This window comes from Rhinopithecus roxellana, chromosome 19 (genome assembly GCF_007565055.1).
Source record: "Rhinopithecus roxellana isolate Shanxi Qingling chromosome 19, ASM756505v1, whole genome shotgun sequence".
Lineage (NCBI taxonomy): Eukaryota > Metazoa > Chordata > Mammalia > Primates > Cercopithecidae > Rhinopithecus > Rhinopithecus roxellana.
Window position 1 is genome coordinate 68,202,766 of NC_044567.1, and position 19,835 is coordinate 68,222,600.

The window sequence follows — 19,835 nt, forward strand, 5'->3', positions numbered from 1 at the left end:
AAGTGATTCTGTAGCCTCAGCCTCCCAAGTAGCAAGGACTACGGGTGCACACCACCACACCCAGCTAATTTTTTGTACCTCTTTTTTTTTTTTTTTTTTTTGAGACAGAATCTCGCTGTGTTGCCCAGGCTGGAGTGCAGTGGCGCGATCTCGGCTCACTGCAGCCTCCACCTCCCGGGGTCAAGCAGTTCTCTGCCTCAGTCTCCTGAGTAGCAGGGATTACAGGCACGTGCCACCACGCCCGGCTAATTTTGTATTTTTAGTAGAGACAGGGTTTCACCATCTTGGTCAGGCTGGTGTTGAACACCTGAGCTTGTGATCCACCCGCCTCGGACTCCCAAAGTACTGGGATTACAGGCGTGAGCCACCGTGCCCAGCCTTTTTTGTATCTTTAGTAGAGATGGGGTTTCACTATGTTGGCCAGGCTGGTCTCAAACTCCTGACCTCCAGTGATCTGCCCACCTTGGCCTCCCAAAGTGTGAGCCACAGCACCCGGCCCCAGACATCAATTTCTTGAATGCCTCTGGCACAAAGGTAGGGGAGCCATAAAAGTGAGGCAACTCAGAGGTTTAAGTGGATGAGACTTGCAGCCTCCATGTGTCTTACCTGTTATACTAACGAGGACACCTTTTTTTGTATATCAAGTGAGTGTAATTTACCTACCTTGTAGGGTTCTTCAGGGATAAGTGAGTGCAAGCACTTACTGCATGCAGGGTCTGACACATAGTATATAATGCAGGAGGTGGCAACTGTTAGGTAAAGCAGATGCAGATGTAGCCTGTTGCAAACAGACAAGTCTCAAAACTGGCAATAAATGTTTCTTACGCAGCCCTGCAAATTCATACCAAGCAGATAAAGCAGATTATGTTAATAAGACTTACGTTCTGGTCAACTAAAAAAATTAAGAGCCAGGCATGCTGGCACCAATCCTAGCCCTGCTGCTTGCCCACTCAGTGACTTTGGGCTGGTCAGTTAGAGAGGTGGGCCATGGTGTCCTCATCTGGACCATAGGCTTGATTAACTTTTGCTTGCAGGGTCCTGGTAGTAATGTGTGGGAAGTGCCTGGCCATGGCAAATTCTCAATAAATTGTGGCCATTATTATGAACCATATATTTGACACAATGTAATATGAAAAGCAAAGCTTGTGCCAGAGAAAAGAACAGGGAAGAATCTAATTTTGGGAGAGCAAACATAAAGGAGCCTGTGGGATGATAGTGTGACTGAGGGATGAGAGGCCAGCAGGGAGGACGTTGAACTGGAAATTTTCTTTGACTGGAGAGAGCATTTTGGGGTTTTTGTTGGTTGAAAGAGAACAAAATAGCAGCCAGGTTAGGGCTGCCAAGGAGTAGCTGAATGTAGAACTAACTGGAGGAGTGAAGAGAGGCAGGAGAAAGAGAAGGCCTTTTTTAGGTGTTAGAAACTCTGGTGGACAAACCTATTTTTACTGAGGCAGGAAGACTGATCCCAGGAGTTCAAGACTAGCCATCTCTACTAAAAAAAAAAAAAAAAATTAGCCAGGTGTGCCTGGGCATGAGTGTAGACTCAGCTGTAAGGGATTCTGAAATGGGAGGATTGCTTGATCCCAGGAGTTCAAGGCCAGCCTGGGCAATATAGTAAGAACCTGCCTCTACTGAAAAAAAAAAAAAAAAAATCCATCGGGGCGCGGTGACTGGAAGCCTGTAATCCCAACACTTTGGGAGGCTGAGGTGGCTGGATCAGGAGATCAGGACCATCCTGGCTAACATAGTGAAACCCCATCTCTACTAAAAACACAAAAAATTAGCTGGGCGTGGTGGCACGCACCTGTAGTCCCAGCTACTCAGGAGACTGAGGCAGGAGAATTGCTTGAACCTGGGAGGTGGAGGTTGCAGTGAGCCAAGATCGTGCCACTGCACTCCAGCCTGGGCAACAGAGCAAGACTCTGTCTCAATAAAAAAAAAACCAAACGAAAAACAGTAAAATGGCCGGGTGTGGTGGTTCATGCCTATAATCCCAGCACTTTGGGAGTCTGAGGCGGGTGGACCACTTGAGGTCCGGAGTTTGAGACCAGCCTGGCCAACATGCCAAAACCCTGTCTCTGTGTTTTTTCAAATACAAAAATTAGCCAGGCATGGCGGCGTGCACCTGTAATCCCAGATACTCAGGAGGCTGAGGCAATAGAATCACTTGAACCCAGGAGGCAGAGGCTGCAGTGAGCCGAGATCACACCACTGCACTGCAGCCTGGGTAACAGCGAGACTACATCTCAAAAAAAAAAAACCAACAATAAAATAGGTCACTGGCATAAACATATCCTTTTTATGTCTTATTCATTAGAGTTCTTTAAAACATAAGGTTGGGCTGGGCTCAGTGGCTCATGCCTGTAGTCCAGCACTTTCGGAGGCCGAGATGAGTAAATCGCTTGAGATCAGGAGTTTGGGACCTGCCTGGCCAACACGGTGAAAGTTTGTCTCTACTAAAAATACAAAAAATTAGCCGGGTGTGGTGGTATGCACCTGTAATCCCAGCTACTTGGGAGGCTGAGGTGGGAGAATCGCTTGAACCGAGGAGGCGGAGGTTGCAGTGAGCTGAGATTGTGCCACTGCAGAGTGAGACTTTGTGACTTCGTCTCAAAAAAAAAAAAAAAAAAAAAAAAAAACACACAGATAAGGTCAGCTGGATGTGCTTGCTCACACCTGTAATCCTAGCACTTTGGAAGGCCGAGGTGGGAGGACTGCTTGAGACCAGCTTGGGCAACATGGTGAAATCCCATCGCTACAAAAAAATTAAAAATTAGCTGGGTGCTTGAGCCTCTGACTTCAAGGTTACAGTGAGCTATGATTGCTCCACTGCACTTCACCGTGGGTACAGAGAGACCCTGTCTCAAAAACCAACCAACCAACCAACCAATAAACACCATTTTAGGAAGCCTTTTTAAAAAATGGAAATATAGTAGAAAATGGGAAAAAAGGGAAGTGCAAATCTTTGTATATAGTTTCCAGTTACTGGGATTGGAAAATGGGGTGGTTTTATAGACCTTATATTTAACATAACGTGTCGAAAATAAGATGATTTCATATATGCATCCCTTTCCTTCTTTCTAGGACTGGTGTAGACTCATACAGAGGCTTGAGATACGCAGGCATGCGATATAGCATTGTCGTTTTTACATTCTCATGTAAATATCTAGCTGCTATTTTATTCTAGAAAAATTCTAGGCCCCCCCAAAACAAAAAATTATAAACAATAAAATCTCCAAATCACTCTTTTAATTATGATACTGACTGGAGATTAAATGCTGTTTAGATGGTAAATCTTGAATATTTATTTATTTATTTATTTATTTATTTATTTATTTATTTATTTATTTATTTGAGACGGAGTCTCACTCTGTCACCCAGGCTGGAGTGCAGTGGCGCGATCTCGGCTCACTGCAACCTCCACCTCCTGGGTTCAAGCAATTCTCCTGTCTCAGTCTCCTGAGTAGCTGGGATTACAGGCATGCACCACCACTTCCAGGTAATTTTTGTATTTTTAGTAGAGATAGGGTTTCGCCATGTTGGCCAGGCTGGTCTCGAACTCCTGACTTCAGGTGATCTGCCTGCCTCAGCCTCCCGGAGTGCTAGGATTATAGGTGTGAGCCACCTCGCCCAGCCTATTTATTCATTTTATAACATTTATTGATTACCTACTTTGTGTGATGTTCTGGTTTATACTAATGTCAGGTCCCTGACATTAAGGGGGTTTTAATTTAATTGTATGGAGAAGAGGTAGGTAGCTCAATCATTGCTAGAAGCATATGTATATGTATCTTCATTGCCTATGGTAATGTGATTGGGGAAATCAAAATTAGGCTAAAGATTTAGGAAGGCTACTCAGAAGAGGGGATTGTTTGAGCTGAGTTTTGAAGAAAGTTTGCTAGATCAATTAGTGAAAGAATGATATTGTAAGCAGAAGAATTTCCGTACATGAAGTCATAAAAGCGTGAGCCACTGAAGGAACTCTCTAGCTCTCCATGGCCACTTACATTTAAATTTGTTAAAATTAAGTGAATTTTAAAATTCACTTTCTTATTCACACCAGCCACATTTCAAGTGCTTAGTAGCCTTAGCTAGTTGGTGGCTCCCATGGTGCATAGCTCAAATATAGGCCTCTTCCATCACTGCAGAAAGGACAAGGATGTACTCAGTAGATCAGTTTGGTGGATGTAGAGAGCATTGGTGATGGGTGAAGGGAAAAGACAGCTAGAGAGGTAGAGCCCTGGCAGTATTTGGAGGTCAAGCAAATGAATTTCAGCTGCATTCTTGAAAGTTGTAGTGAGCCAGGCCGATGGCTCACACCTGTAATCCCAGCACTTTGGGAGGCCTAGGCTGGTGAATCACGAGGTCAAGAGATTGAGACCATTCTGGCCAACATGATGAAACCCCATTTCTACTAAAAATACAAAAATTAAGCTGGGCATGGTGGGGTGCGCCTGTAGTTCCAGCTACTCGGGAGGCTGAGGCAGGAGAATTGGTTGAACCTGGGAGGCAGAGGTTGCAGTGAGCTGAGATCACCCCACTGCACTCCAGCCTGGTGATAGAGCGAGACTGCATCTGAAAAAAAAAAAAAAAAAAAGTTGTGGTGAGCCATTGGAATGATTTTAAAGTGAAGAGTGCTGTGATCCACTGTGTTTTTTAGCTAGATTCTCCCAAAAGCAGGGTGGAGGACTAGGTTGGAGTGAGAGAGGAAATACAGAGGTCTCCACTAGCGGAGGGAGAACACCTTGAGACCCTTGCACCTTTTATCATCATTATTGTTGTTTTTGTCATTACTGTTTTGAGAACAAAGCCTGAACTAAGGCGGCAGTAGGAAAGGAGAAGAGTCAGGTAAGAGAAAGGCAAAGAGCGCACAGGTCTTGAAGATTGCTTGAACTTGGGACCTGAGGAAGAGTGAGACTTTGCTGGTGACAATGGCTGACTGGCAAGGTCACTCTGAGGGAACTTGGGGAGCAGTGCTTTGGAATATAAAGGTGAGAGTTAACATACAGGCATGGATGTGTTGTATAGGCAAGTGAACAAAGGGATCTAGAGCTCGTCAGAGAGAATCCTGGCTGGAGATCAAAAAGTGGGAACCATCATTCTGTGAGTGGTAGTTAAAGGTAGGAGGGACGGTGAGCATGGTCGCTCGGATAAATACAACAACTGAAGCGTGAGGAGCCCAGGGTGGCTCATGGGGAACTCTGTACTCTTCTGCTCCTCCTTTTTGAGGGGCAGATGAGAAGTATGTGCTCACAAAAGAGACTCAGGAGTCCCCAAGAAGTAGGAGGAAAAACAAGACATTGCAGGGTCACTGAATGAAGGGGCAGAGTGTTGAGAAGAATGGGCCACAGTACAGATGGAGCAGAAAGTTCAAATACCTTAAGGAGTATGGGAAGTACCTGCTGGACTTGGCAATAGAAATTATTGATAATCTTAGTAAAGGCAATTTTATTCAAGGATTGAAGACAGAGTGGGTTGTGTTGAATTAAGGAATATATAGGATGTGACAAATTTGAGTCAGTGAAGATGATAATTTCAAGGAATGTTTACAGGCTCACACCTGTAATCCCAACACTTTGGGAGGCTGAGGCATGTGGATCATGAGGTCAGGAGTTCAAGACCAGCCTGGCCAAGATGGTGAAACCCCATCTTTACTAAAACTACAAAAATTAGCCAGGCATGGTGGCAGACGCTTGTAATCCCAGCTACTCGGGAGGCTGAGGCAGGAGAATCACTTGAACCTGGGTGGCAGATGTTGCAGTGAGCTGAGATCATGCCACTGCACTCCAGTCTGGGTGACACACTGAGACTCTATCTCAAAAAAAAAAAAAGAAGAAGAAGAAGAAGAAAAAGAAATGGAGAAGAGATGGTAATTCGAGAGGGTTGTAGGGATTTGAGATGTGAGAAAGTTAAACATGGTTATCTACAGAGGGGAAAAATGCCATAATAAAGGGAGAGTGTGAAAATGTCAGGAGCCGAGGGAAGTTGTTCTAGGTTACTGGGGACGTAGAGGAGCATGGAATGCAGAGCACAGGTGGAGAGAGAAGCTCCCATGGAAGAGAAGCATCTCTTCCACTGTTATGAGGAAGAACGACCAGGGTGATTGGAGATGCAGGTAATTTTGTAAATAGCGGGAGAAGAAACTGGGAAAGTTCCTGCCTAAACCACTGGAAAGAAATTGTGGAGTTAGATACTTAGAATCACATCTCAGCCTGACTCCTTTTTAGTTGTGTGATCTAGAGCAAATTACCTGTCTGAACTTTGTTTATTTATGTGTGAAATGGAGTTCACAATAGGTCTAAAGTTAAATAACATGGAAAGCTCTTAACAGTGCCTAGCCCATGGTTGAGGCTCAGTAGGGCTAGTTCTTTCATCTTCTTTCCCTTTGTTACTTTGAGATACAAAGTTTCTTCAAAAAGTGATAAGGAGAGATTGTGTCAAGTGCATGTCACACACATGAAAATAACTGGTATCAGTGACTGATACCATGGCACAGTGACATTCAGAGGAGCAGCAGCAGTGAACCAGGTATTTAAGGCTTGGGTTTAAAGAGCACAATATAGTATTTTTCCTTTCCTTAAATAAAGGCAAAGATGAAACAAGTTAATAGGGGCTTAACACAATAAGCTATGAAGTTCATTGTTGTAGAAAACCATTGTATAGTCAAGATATTCAATGAGTTGTCAACTAGGGTCCTTGAACTAGATAAACGACAAAAGATACGTAGCTAGTTAGCTCTAAGTATTTGTTTAAATATATTTACATGGTTTTCTTCTCTTCCTATTCTATCTCCTACTAACAAATCAACTACTACCCCTGATAAAACAAAAACAAGAGGAACACACGCACACCTGTAAGGTTTTCCAAGTCTATAAATATATTTCTGGTCTTAAGTGCAGGCACCCTTCCTGATTCGTCTAATTTTTTACATAATGTGGTCTCTTGGTTTCCTCCTTGTAATTTTTCTTCATTATATATTTAAAACTTTTGTGTGTGTAAGATGTCATTAATTTAAAGTCTCTGGACATTTTGTGTTTAGTCATTAAGTGTCGAGTTATTAAGTATCTGCTTTGTTAGTCCATGAGCTAGAACTGGGGGATGCTGTGATGATAAAAATTCACTTTCTCAAAAACTTCAGGAGAGGGAGGCAAGTACATGTGGATAAGTGGTATGATATATTTTTAAGTACCATTTTTGGAAGACATTTTAGAAGTCTTTATGCAAACACTTTTGAAAGAAAGGTTTTCTAAAGGAAAGCTTTTCCAGAGAGATTTTTTGAAACCTTAGATGGAATTGGAGTTTATGCCCACTTTTGTGGGGGGAAAAAAAAATTCCTTAGTCTAGGCCGGGCACGGTGGCTCATGCCTGTAATCCCAGCACTTTGGAAGGCAGAGGCAGGTAGATCACGAGGTCAGGAGATCAAGACCATCCTGGCTAACATGGTGAAACCCCGTCTCTACTAAAAAATAGAAAAAATTAGTCGGGCGTGTTGGTGGGTCCCTGTAGTCCCAGCTACTTGGGAGACTGAGGCAGGAGAATGGCGTGAACCCGGGAGGCGGAGCTTGCAGTGAGCCAAGTTCATGCCACTGGACTCCAGCCTGGGCGACAGAGTGAGACTCCATCACAAAAAAAGAAATTTCCTTAGTCTAGTCACTATTCTGACTTGTATTTGATTATTAGGCCAGTTTTAATTTTATGTTGTTAATTTTAGTCCCTTCCAGATATGCAGCATATTCAGGAAGAAAACTTATCTTCCCCACCATTGGGTCCTCCCAACTATCTACAAGTTTCCAAAGATTCTGCCAGTACTAGTAGCAAGAATTCTTCTTGTGACACGGATGACTTTGTTTTGGTGCCACACAACATCTCGTCAGACCACTCATGTGAGAATCTTTTCTACTTGTACACATTATATTATTTAATCTACTAAACTAGCATCTTTTTTTAACCCGTATATTACACTTTCTTGCATAGGGCATCTTTTCAAATGAGCATTTTATTTAGTTGTTTAAATTCTCAGAATTATATTCCTACCTTTCTAAAATTTGCTCAATCATCATCTTCTATTAAACAGTAAGTTTGGATTCTGAAGGTACATGAAAACTTTATAGGAAATGATCTCAAATTCTATTTGTATCCAAACAGAAACAGAGAAACCAGTAAATGAGTGAATGAGTACTTATTTAGTAGATGCTCATTCTAGGCACTGTGCTAGTTGTTGTGAAGACCATAATCCCTAGGCTGAATGTAATTAAGTATTAGCTGGCTGCGGAAGGGAAAACGTGGACCACAACAGCAGTGCTGTGGCAGTTTATAACCAGCATTATGAGAACTGAGAGTTACCTTTAAAAGTCATCTAGTACAGTGGTTTTATTTCTTTACCAAAGGTAATTAAAACTTTTAAAATCGTGAAACATTTTAAACAAAATAATAGAGCATATACACAAAGTACCCACTAGGCTGTGTTACTTTTATATAGGTCAGTATTTTGCCGTATTTGTCTTAGATGTCTTTTTAAAATATATAAAATGCTGTAAGTCGCCCACGCAGTGGCTCATGCCTGTAATCCCACCACTTTGGGAGGCTGAGGTGGTGGGATCATGAGGTCAGGAGTTTGAGACCAGCCTGACCAACATGGTGAAACCCCATCTCTACTAAAAATACAAAAATTAGCCAGGCATGGTGGCACGCACCTGTAATCCCAGCTACTTAGGAGACTGAGGCTGGAGAATTGCTTGAACCTCCTCCAGGAGTACTGGGGTCCCCGGCAGGCCGAGGTTACAGTGAACCGAGATTGTGCCATTACACTCCAGCCTGGGTGACAGATAGCGACTCTGTCTCAAAAAACAAACAAAAACAAAACAAAAAAATGCTATAAGTATAGCTAAAGTGCCTTTTCTCTTTCTGCTCTTGCCAGGGGTATATTCTTCCTGTAGATTTTGTATTTCTACATGTAATTGTATCCATACTTAAGATTTTTGTGTTTTTACAGTTACAGGTTGAGCCTGCCAAATTAGAAAATCTGACATGCCCCCAAATCTGAAACTTTTAGAGTGCCAGCATGATGCTCAATGGAAATGCTCACTGAAGCATTTCAGATTTTAGATTTTTTGCATTTTGTAAATATTCTAAATGCGAAATTCATTCTAATATATGAATTGTATAGTTGTATAGTATAACTAAAACACAGTTTATCCATTTCCCTACTGATTTATAGTTGGGTTATTTCTACCTTTTCACTATCCAAAATGTAATGAGCCAGGCATTGTGGTTCACAACCTGTAATCCCAGTAGTTTAGGAGGCTGAGGAGGAAGGATTGCTTGAACCCAGGAATTTGAAGCCAGTCTGGGCAACATAGTGAGATTTTTTCTCTACAGAAATAGAAATGTTAGCCAGGCGTGGTGGTGCACACCTGTAGTCAGAGCTTCTCTGGGGGCTGAAGTGGGAGGATATCGCATGAACCCCCAATTTCAAGACCAGCCAGGCATCATGGCGAGACCCCACCTTTACCAAAAATAGAAAGCGGGGTGTGGTGGTGCATGCCTGTAGTCTCAGCTTGGGAGTTTGAGGCTGCAGTGAGCCATGATTGTGCCACTGCACTCCAGCCTGGGCAACAGAGCAAGACGCTGTCTCAAAAAATACATATATATTATAACAGACATTCTTGTGTACATGTCCCAGAACTTCTTCTAACTGAAAACCTAGATATCTACAACTTTGTAATATATTGGTACAAACAACTTGTACTAATTTTTTCATGCAGCCCTAGTGTTATAATGGTGTTCTATATTTTCTTCTAAAGATTTTTTTTTACATATAATTTTACCTGTAATTCATTTTTGTAGATGGAGCAAGGTAGAGATTGGTCAGTTGTCCTATTTATTAAATATTTGTCTTTTCTCCACTGATATGCAGTGTCAACGTTTGTCATGCCACGTTTGTCATGTCAGCTTGAAATACAGGATGGGGTTTCTTTTTTTTGTCTATATTATAATAATTTTTAAATTTGTGTGTGTCAGTATGTGTGTGTGGTCAGGGAGGGAAGGAGGGGCAGAGAGCATTTCAGTGTTCTTCAGAATCACTCTGGCTATTCTTGGCCCTTTCCCCCCACATATAGTTTAATTTCGGCTCGATAATTTTATGAAAACCATTTTGGCATTTTGATGGGAATTGCATTGACTGTATAGTATGACCTATTCAGGGACAGGTAGGTTCTTTACAATATTAAGTCACCTAATTAGGAATGTGTATTTCTCCACTTATTTAGGTTTCTTTAATGTGTTTTGATACATTTTTATACTTTTCTATATAAAGAGCATTCACATCTTTTGTTTTATTCTAGTTGTCTTTTTTCTTGTGTGTGCTGGTGTAAATGTTTCAGAACTGCTCCTGTCAAGATCTTCCTGCTGCCAAATCCTAGGGGTCAGTTCTCATTCCTCATTATCCTGATGTATACACACTTGTTACAGTTGATCTCGCCCTTCTTTTTAATGATTAAAAATGTGCTATTGTGAAACGTATCATACATACAAGATGTTTAAAACAACTATACAGTTTAAAAGTAATGTATAACAAATACCTGAGTGCCCAGCTGATTTTTATCTTTTTTTTGGCCTGATTTTCCATCTTTTTGTCTTATTGCTCTAATTTAATTTCATTAATGTTTCTTCTTACCCTTTTAGGGAGTTTTTATTTTATGCCCTCATGTTTTAAATTTTCAGAAGTTTTTTCTCCGAGTATTGTTCTTATTTCAACATGCAGTATATTGTTGTATGCTTCTTGAGGATGGAGAATTTGAAAGTTGTTTGAGAGCTCTGTACATGAGAACGTCTCATTGACAGCAAGCCTCTTTGATGAATGATATGGTGAGGGCAGTTCTTGGGACTATTTCCCTTTTGGAGGGCTACTCAGATCCCCCAAAAGACTCATCCAATGTTTTGCCTAAAGAGAACCTATCTGGATTCGCAAAATGGGAATATTTTGCGAATATAACATAAAACAGGCTTTGTGTGCCCAATTGTAGGCCAGTGTAAATATTCTGAGCGTGTTTAAGGTAGCTGGGCTTAGCCATGATGTTAGGTAGGTTAGGTGTATTAAATGCGTTTTGACTCAGGACAATAGTTCTCAATAGTCAGTGTAAAATTTCATTTAATAACTCTTTTCCACTAATCTTTTGTCAGTGTAGTACCCTTGCCTTTAATTTTTCCTGCTGTTCTGCAGTCCAGAGACCCTCTGTTTTACTCTGTCCCAAGTGTGAATGTACAGTGGGAGATGGGCATTGCCTACCTGCATAAGGTTGGGGACAGGATATAAAATTCTAACTGCTTCTTTTTTTTTTTTTTTTTTGAGACAGAGTCTCGCTCTGTCGCCCGGGCTGGAGTGCAGTGGCCGGATCTCAGCTCACTGCAAGCTCCGCCTCCCGGGTTTACGCCATTCTCCTGCCTCAGCCTCCCGAGTAGCTGGGACTACAGGCGCCCGCCACCTTGCCCGGCTAGCTTTTTGTATTTTTTTTTTTAGTAGAGACGAGGTTTCACCGTGTTAGCCAGGATGGTCTCGATCTCCTGACCTCGTGATCCACCCGTCTCGGCCTCCCAAAGTGCTGGGATTACAGGCTTGAGCCACCGCGCCTGGCCCCTAACTGTTTCTTTTAAAAAGAATTCTGTATAAAAAAAATATGTTGTATTATGTATGTTTAAGCTATGCAACGTGATATTATGAGATATACAAATGGCTTACAATTTTTTGACTTTATGTGAATAGGAAAATGATTTACATTCAGTAGAAACCATCCCTCAAATTTTGAATTTTGATATTTTTCTGTATTAGCAATATGCGGTACAGAACTCTCTTGTGATGCTGGGTGGAAGCAGTGAGCTGCAGCTCCTAGTCAGCCCGCGATCACCAGAGTAAACAGCTGATGCTGGAGATACTCAACACTTTATAAAACAGGCTTTGTGTGCCCAATTGTAGGCCAGTGTAAATATTCTGAGCGTGTTTAAGGTAGCTGGGCTTAGCCATGATGTTAGGTAGGTTAGGTGTATTAAATGCGTTTTGACTCAGGACAATTTCAACCTACAATGGGTTTATTCAAAAGTGACACCATCTTAGGTTGAGGGGCATGTGTCTATAGTAAAATGGTTACTACGGTGAAATAAATTAATGTATTCATCAACTCACATTAGTTACCCACGCCCGCTCCATGAGCAGCTGTAATCTATTTACTTACCAAAAATCCTGAGTACGATACACTATGATGAACTATATTCTGACTGCTTCTAAACAGACTTTCAGTCAATCCTGCTTTTAGTCCTACCTTCAGTGCCACTCTGAAAGGTATCTGGTACTGCTGATTACTCAGCATTTTGGAGTTCTGTGATGTAAATTGGTTTACTTCTGGGCTTTCCAGCTGTCTAAGGTTCTATCTTCTTGGGTCAACTAAGTCAAATACTACTTGTCCATCAACTTTATACCTTCCAAATTTTGGTGGCTGTGGACTTTTCTGGTTTTTTTTTGTCCTTGTGAGTTTAGGCTCTTCTCTTTTCTGTCCTTCCGTTGCCTCTATAGTTTCAGAATTACAATATGGTATCAAAACTCTATGAATATTACTTAAAATATGATTATTTACTGGTCCTGACTTAAAATTTTTTGTAAATGTGGTCATTGAAAGCCATTTAAGATCTTTTTGTGAATCTTTTTTGTCCTTAGGATAATCCCGTTGGGTATATGCAATCAAATTATTGAGTATCAAAGTTACTTGAGGCCGGGTTCAGTGGCTCTCGCCTGTAATCTCAGCACTTTGGGAGGCCGAGGTGGGCAGATCACTTGAGGTCAGGAGTTCGAGACCAGCCTAGCCAACATGGGGAAACCCCGTCTCTACTAAAAATACAAAAATTAGCTGGGTGTGGTGGCACACACCTGTAATCCCAGCTACTTAGGAGACTGAGGCAGGAGAATTGCTTGAACCTTGGAGGCAGAGGTTGCAGTGAGCCGAGATCATGCTCCTCTCTGTCTCAAAAATACATAAATTAAAAAAAAAGTTACTTGAAATAATTTCCCTCTCGTGATTAAGCTATCAGGTTGCTACATGATTAGATTCTTTTACTTTTGATTTTTAGGGATTTTATTTTCTTTTGATTTAATTTCGTTTGAAAATTATGTATGGTTTCAAACTCAAAGCTATGAAAGAAAATACACTTAGTGAAGTCTAGCTTCTATCCCTGCCTCCTCTCCCTGTTTTCTAAATTCTCCTATAGGCAAGTATTCATTGTCTTTAAATAAAAATGGACTTCCCCTTTGCCCTGCTACTCTTTGTCCCTTTACCCTGATTTATTTTCCTTTATAATGCTTATTGCTACCTGACATTATTGTGTTTTTTTTTTTTTTTTGAGAATGGGGTCTTGCTGTGTTGCCCAGGCAGGTCTCAAACTCCTGGGCTCAAGCTATTCTCCCGCCTCTGCCTCTCTAAATGATGGGATTCCAGGCGTGAGCTACCACATCTGGCCTTCCATGACATGTTGTTCAACAACCCATGCAAGACCTGAGAGAGTGTTATGCAGGAGGATGGGGTAATCCGACATTTTATTGAACTAGACTTTGTTTTATGGTTAGTTCTTCTATTATGTTATATACATGTTCTTTGCAAAATTTTGCAATAAACTTATGTTTAAAATGGTATTAAGGGCACAACTCTCAGAACCTTTGTCATTGACACAGAAAATGGAACCTGATAAAAACAGTAGCACAGTTTTTGCATGTTTAATGGTGAAGAAATATGTAAACACTGCAATAAATATGGCATTTTATTTTGAAGAAGACCTCAAATTTGCTTATAGAAGTGGGCATCCAAAGAGTTGCAGCCTATGTCTTCAGCTATGTGTAGTTTTCTGAGGTTATCTATTATTTCTTATAGATGAAATCATAACATAAGCCAATGGTAATTTTGCATTGTGCATGAAATCCTAATAATCATGTTGGAACAAATTTGTGTTTTTTTAAGCAGACGGTATAACAGGAACTGATTGTACTTTTTTCTCCTTTAGATGATATGCCAATGGGGACTGCTGGCAGGCGTGCTTCAAATGAGTTCTTGGTGTGTGGAGGGTATGTGTATTTACATTATCTTATTAAAATATTTTTTATATTTTATTTTTGTAAGGTTATAGAACTTAGTGTTCTTGATTTAAGGTTTATTTTGTTTTATAGTCCATTATTTCTTCTTTTTTTTTGGAGACGGAGTCTGGCTCTGTCGCCCAGACTGGAATGCAGTGGTGCGATCTCGGCTCACTGCAAGTGCCGCCTCCGGGTTCACGCTATTCTCCTGCCTCAGCCTCCCGAGTAGCTGGGACTGTAGGCAGCCTGCCACCACGCCCGGCTAATTTTTTGTATTTTTAATAGAGACAGGGTTTCACTGTGTTAGCCAGGATGGTCTCGATCTCCTGACCTCATGATCCACCCGCCTCAGCCTCCCAAAGTGTTGGGATTACAGGTGTGAGCCACCGCACCCAGCCTCATTATTTCTTTTCTTGAAATTTTATTTAGTTATTTTTTTCTTTGAGATGGAGTCTTGCTCTGTGGCCCAGGCTGGAGTGCATTGGTGGGATATTGGCTCACTACAACCTCCACCTCCTGGGTTCAAGCGATTCTCCTGTCTCAGCCTCCTGAGTAGCTGGGATTATAGGCATGTGCCACCACGCCCTGCTAATTTTTTTTTTTTTTTTTTTTTTTTTTTTTTTTTTTTGAGACGGAGTCTCGTCCTGTCATCCAGGCTGGAGTGCAGTGGCGGGATCTCAGCTCACTGAAACCTCTACCTCCCAGGTTAAAGTGATTCTTCTGCTTCAGCCTCCTGAGTAGATGGAATTACAGGTATGCACCACCATGCCCGGCTAATTTTTCGTATCTTTAGTAGAGATGGGGTTTCACCATGTTGGCCAGGCTGGTCTGGAACTCCTGACCTCAGGTAATCCGCCCGCCTCCGCCTCCCAAAGTGCTGGGATTACAGGTGTGAACCACTGTGCCCGGCCTGAAATTTTAATTGTGATAAAAAACACATAAAACGTACTATTTCAGCCATTTTAACGTTTATAGTTCATTAGTGTTAAATATGTTCATATTGTTATGCAACCAATTTCTAGGACTTCTTCGTTTTGCAAATCTGAAACTCTATACTCATTAAACATTACCTCCCCATTTCCCCTTCCCCTCAAGTCCCTGATAATAACCACATTCTGCTCTCTGTTTCTATGAATTTGACTACTTTAGATACCTCATGTAAGTGAAACCATATAGCATTTGTCTTTTTTGTGACTTGGCTTATTTCACTTAGCATAATGACTGTAAGGTTCATCCATGTTGTGGCATGTGACAGGCCTCTTCCCTTTTTATAGCCGAATTATATTCCATGGTGTGTATATGTTGCATTTTGTCTCTCCATTCATCCATTGATGAACATTTGGGTTACTTCAACCTCTTTGCTATTGTGCATGCTGTTACGAACATGAGTGTGTATCTCCTTAAGATCCTGCTTTCAGTACCTTTGGATATGTACCGAGAAGTGAGATTGCTGGCTCATATGGTAATTTTGTGTTTAATTTTTTAAGGAATTGGCTAAATTTTCCATAGCAGTTGTGCCATTTTACAATCCCACCAACAGTGCACAGGGGTTCCCGTTTCTCCACATTCTCACCAGCATTTGTTATTTTCTGTTTTTTTGATAGTAGCCATCCTAATTAATGAGCGTGAGGTGATACCTCATTGTGATTTTGATTTGCACTTCTCTAATGATCAGTGATGTTGAGCATCTTTTCTTTTTTTTTTTTTTTTTTTTTTGAGGCGGAGTCTCGCTCTGTCGCCCGGACTGGAGTGCGGTGGCCAGATCTCAGCTCACTGCAAGCTCCGCCTCCCGGGTTTACGCCATTCCCCTGCCTCAGCCTCCCGAGTAGCTGGGACTACAGGCGCCCGCCACCTCGCCCAGCTAGTTTTTGTATTTTTAGTAGAGACGGGGTTTCACCGTGTTAGCCAGGATGGTCTCGATCTCCTGACCTCGTGATTCGCCCGTCTCGGCCTCCCAAAGTGCTGGGAATACAGGCTTGAGCCACCGCGCCCGGCGAGCATCTTTTCTTATACTTCTTAGCCATTTGTATGTCATCTTTGGAGAAATGTCCAGTCAAGATCTTTGCCCATTTTTAAACTGAGTTATTTGGGTTTTTGTTGTTGGGTTTTAAGAGTTCTCTCTATATTTTGGATGTTAGCCTCTTGTCAGGTATGATTTGCATTTATTCCCATTCTGTTGGTTGTCTTTTGACTCTTTGTGTCCTTTGATACATGAAAGTTTTTTTAAGTTTGAGGAGGTCATATTTGTCTATTTTTTGTTTTGTTGCCTGTGCTTTTGGCATCATATTCAAGAAATCATTGCCTACTCTTAATGCCATTCAGTTTTTCCTCTATGTTTTCTTCTAGGAGCTTTATAGTTTTGGGTATAATGTTCAGGCCTTTAATCCCCTTTGAGTTAATTTTTGTATATGGTGTATGATAAGATTCCAGCTTTACTCTTTTGCATGTGGATATCCAGTTTTCCCAGCACTATTTGCTGAAGAGACTGTCCCTGTCCCATTGTGTGGTTTTAGCATTCTTGTTTGAGATCATTTCATTTCACTGTATATGCAAGAGTATCTTTTTTTTTTTTTTTTTTTTTTTGAGACGGAGTTTAGCTCTTGTTTGCTCAGGCTGGAGTGCAGTGGTGCAATTTCAGCTCACTGCAGCCTCCGCCTCCCAGGTTCAAACAAGTCTCCTGCGTCAGCCTCCAGGGTAGCTGGGATTACAGGTGCCCGCCACCACGACTGGCTAATTTTTTGTATTTTTAGTAGAGACGGCATTTCGCCATGTTGGTCAGGCCTGTCTTGAACTCCTGACCTCGTGATCCACCTGCCTCGGCCTCCCAAACTTTAAACAATTTGATGTACTCTAAGGCACCCCTTGAGTAGCACCGGTACCTTGGGGTCCCTCAGTGCACAGTTTGGGAGCCATGGGGATAAGTAAATCTTGTACAAACTTGTTTCTTTCCTTTCTTTGAGGATATGGGAATTCAAATACGGGAATTGTATATTGCCAGATTTTCACTTCTTTTGATTTGCTGCCTTTTTTTCTTCTTGAGTCATCTTTGGCTCCTTTTTGGCTTCTCTTCCTATGGTCTAATTCTTGAACTTTCCTTTGCCAGTGATAGCATTTTTCTCTAAAGCAGCACTTCCTAGTAACAGTGCCTCCATTAGCTACACGGCAGTTTTCAGTACATGTAGGGAATATCTATTCCTTGCGCATCCGGACAAAAAATAGGCACAGCCATGGGAATTAGGATATCAGAATTCTGAAAACTGGTTGTTGCCAGACATTGATGGAGGCCAGCTGCGTACACAGCCCATGGTGCATTCGAGTGTACCATCTGAGTGGATTTCTAACTTTCTGATTGCTTCCCTTTACATGAAGTAACCCCTTTCTCACTGGAACCTTGCAAGCTGTGTGCCTGACTAGGCCCTTTTCTGATGCTGCTTTGGCCTCTGGGTAATGAGCAGGTTATCTCCACTTGGCTCCCCATCGCTTACACAGCCCCATGAGTGTGAGCTCACAGCTGTGGCTTAGCATTAGTGTGCTAGATTGTGTTTCACAGAAGCTCTTATATGCATAGATCCTTCCTTCTTTCCCTGTGTCCCTTGGTATTACTTCCAGCTGAACCCTTACTTTCCTGATTACTTATCAGCCTTTCAGGATTTACTCATGGAGTCTTCTGAAACAGAGACGCAACTAGGGATCTCCTGATGTGAAGATTATGAATTTGAGGAAGTTATCATGCTATCACCTAGTGTTTATTTGTCCTTTTGCATTTGTGCTTTCCTCTCAGCACAAGTAGAATAACGTGATTGTGCCACCATGTGGCCAGGCTGCCTCATCTTTCAAGTATTTCATATGGGTCCCAGATGACGTTCCACACAGAGAATGTTGTGAATTGCAGGCCCTAGTGGAGGTGAGGAAGATGTGCTGGAGACTCAGGACATACATAGACTTTCCCTCTCCTTACCTTGGACTCAGGGAGTTGAGTGATGGTTAAATATTGGTGTTAATACTAAGTTGTACAGGAAAATGGCTGCAGTTGTCTTACCTAGCTGGAGGTCTGGAATTTGTCCAGGGAAGACTTTCTAAACTCTGAGCAAGTCTGCTTGCAGGTCCTGTCCAGAGACTATCTGAGATAACATTTGCAGAACACGGTCCATGGTTGTTCATGTCCTCATGCTGGTGGTGGGCGGAACCAGAGGTGTTAGAGAAGCCAGCTGAGATTACCTGAGAGAGGTGCTTAGAATTATGAGGTTGCTAAGTTTACTTCTTTGGGTATCTTTATTTAGCTTCTTCCCTTTGGAGATTAACCAGTACAGGAAAAATTTTAGAGCTTGGTAATGTGTATTTAAAAAAAAAATTCCCTGATGTGCTTCAGCAGGGAATGAATGCTTCAAAAACACTGTTTACTTACTAAATTGAAACAATAGAAAAATGGCCTTTATTCATTCACATTCTGATATTTGATGGCTGTGTTGTTCTTAAGGAACTTGGGTTGTCAGACCTGTGAGTGCACTGGCTTGCAGACACCAGAGCTGATTAGTGAAGTACTGTTAAGCTGTTTTAGTGGTAGTAGAGGGTTTGTGTTTTTGGGCTTTCATTTGTTTTTAGGATGTAGATAAACTGAAGAATCAGATGTATAGATATTAAAAAATTCATTATTGTATTTAAAGATACTAAATGGAAATACCTAAATAAAAAATGTGTAGAGAGAGCTCATAGAAGCACACTAAATGGTGTATCATTAGGAATTCCACTCGGCTGTAAACCACAGGGTCCTAACTGTAGTGTGGTTGAATGCTAAAGGTTTTCTCACATGAAAAAAGTCACGATAAATAGGTGTTTCCTTGGTTTCTGTGGTTCAAGGAAGTTATATGTCTTCAGGTCTTTTGCCCTTTTTTTTGTGGTTCAAAGGTACCTGCTGAAGCTCCAGCAAGTATGCTCACGTTTTGAGCAGGAAGAATGAGTAGAAGACTTCTGTTTATATCTCACTGACCAAGAAAGACATATGGCTATCCTTGGCTGCAAGGGAGTCTGGGATATGCTACAATTAATTGGGCATATTATTGCTACTAATAAAATTTAAGTTATTTTTTAGTAAGACATAAAGGCTGAATGGATATTGGGAAAGCAGCTAACATCTCCACTACAGAAGTGTTTTATATTTCTTTTTACTTTGAAATAAGTCATCTCTCTTAGGGCCCAGTGTTATCTCTGATATGTTTTAGGATATATTGTAAAGTGAATTGAAAGTGATATAAGGACATTCTATTTCTGAATTTATGAAAAGTGAGGAAAGAGGTTATTAAAGAAACCAAAGACTGACACTACAAAATGTGGACGTCAGATGAGTTGCATGCTTTGAAAATTTGCGCAATGTATTCTCCTTCTTCATAAAGTCAGAGCTCTTTGGGAATGCTTACAGCATTCATGACTTTTGCAAACATTCCAGTCATCTTTGCTATTGAACTTCCTGTTCTTTTCCCCAGCATATTTTCCTATTTTTTCTCTCACATAGTAATGAATAGCAGAATGTGAGTGGATGAGAGTTTTGCTGACCTGTGGACTTTTCCTGTTGTTGTAAAGGAACTTTTTTTCAGGTTGTTGTAATTCTTAGTCCTCAATATGCATATGAATGCCAGGAGTTTTTTAGATAATAAATGTGAGTTTTTTGACTTTATATATTTTTTTAACAAGATCATTTCTTATTAAGGTAGTGGAGTGACCATTTGGC

The 19,835-nt window shown here is 41.3% G+C and overlaps 1 protein-coding gene across 6 annotated transcripts in view; it reads left to right on the forward strand.

The window, feature by feature from the left end:
• The window catches only part of ULK2 (unc-51 like autophagy activating kinase 2), a 103,301-nt gene that overhangs the window by 48,828 nt on the left and 34,638 nt on the right, over positions 1–19,835 (forward strand). For all 6 annotated transcript variants that reach the window (XM_030923447.1, XM_030923446.1, XM_030923443.1 and 3 more), the window contains 2 exons: positions 7,712–7,883; positions 14,041–14,101. In XM_030923447.1, the coding sequence (XP_030779307.1) occupies positions 7,712–7,883; positions 14,041–14,101 (233 nt within the window). The remainder of the gene's footprint in view (positions 1–7,711; positions 7,884–14,040; positions 14,102–19,835) is intronic.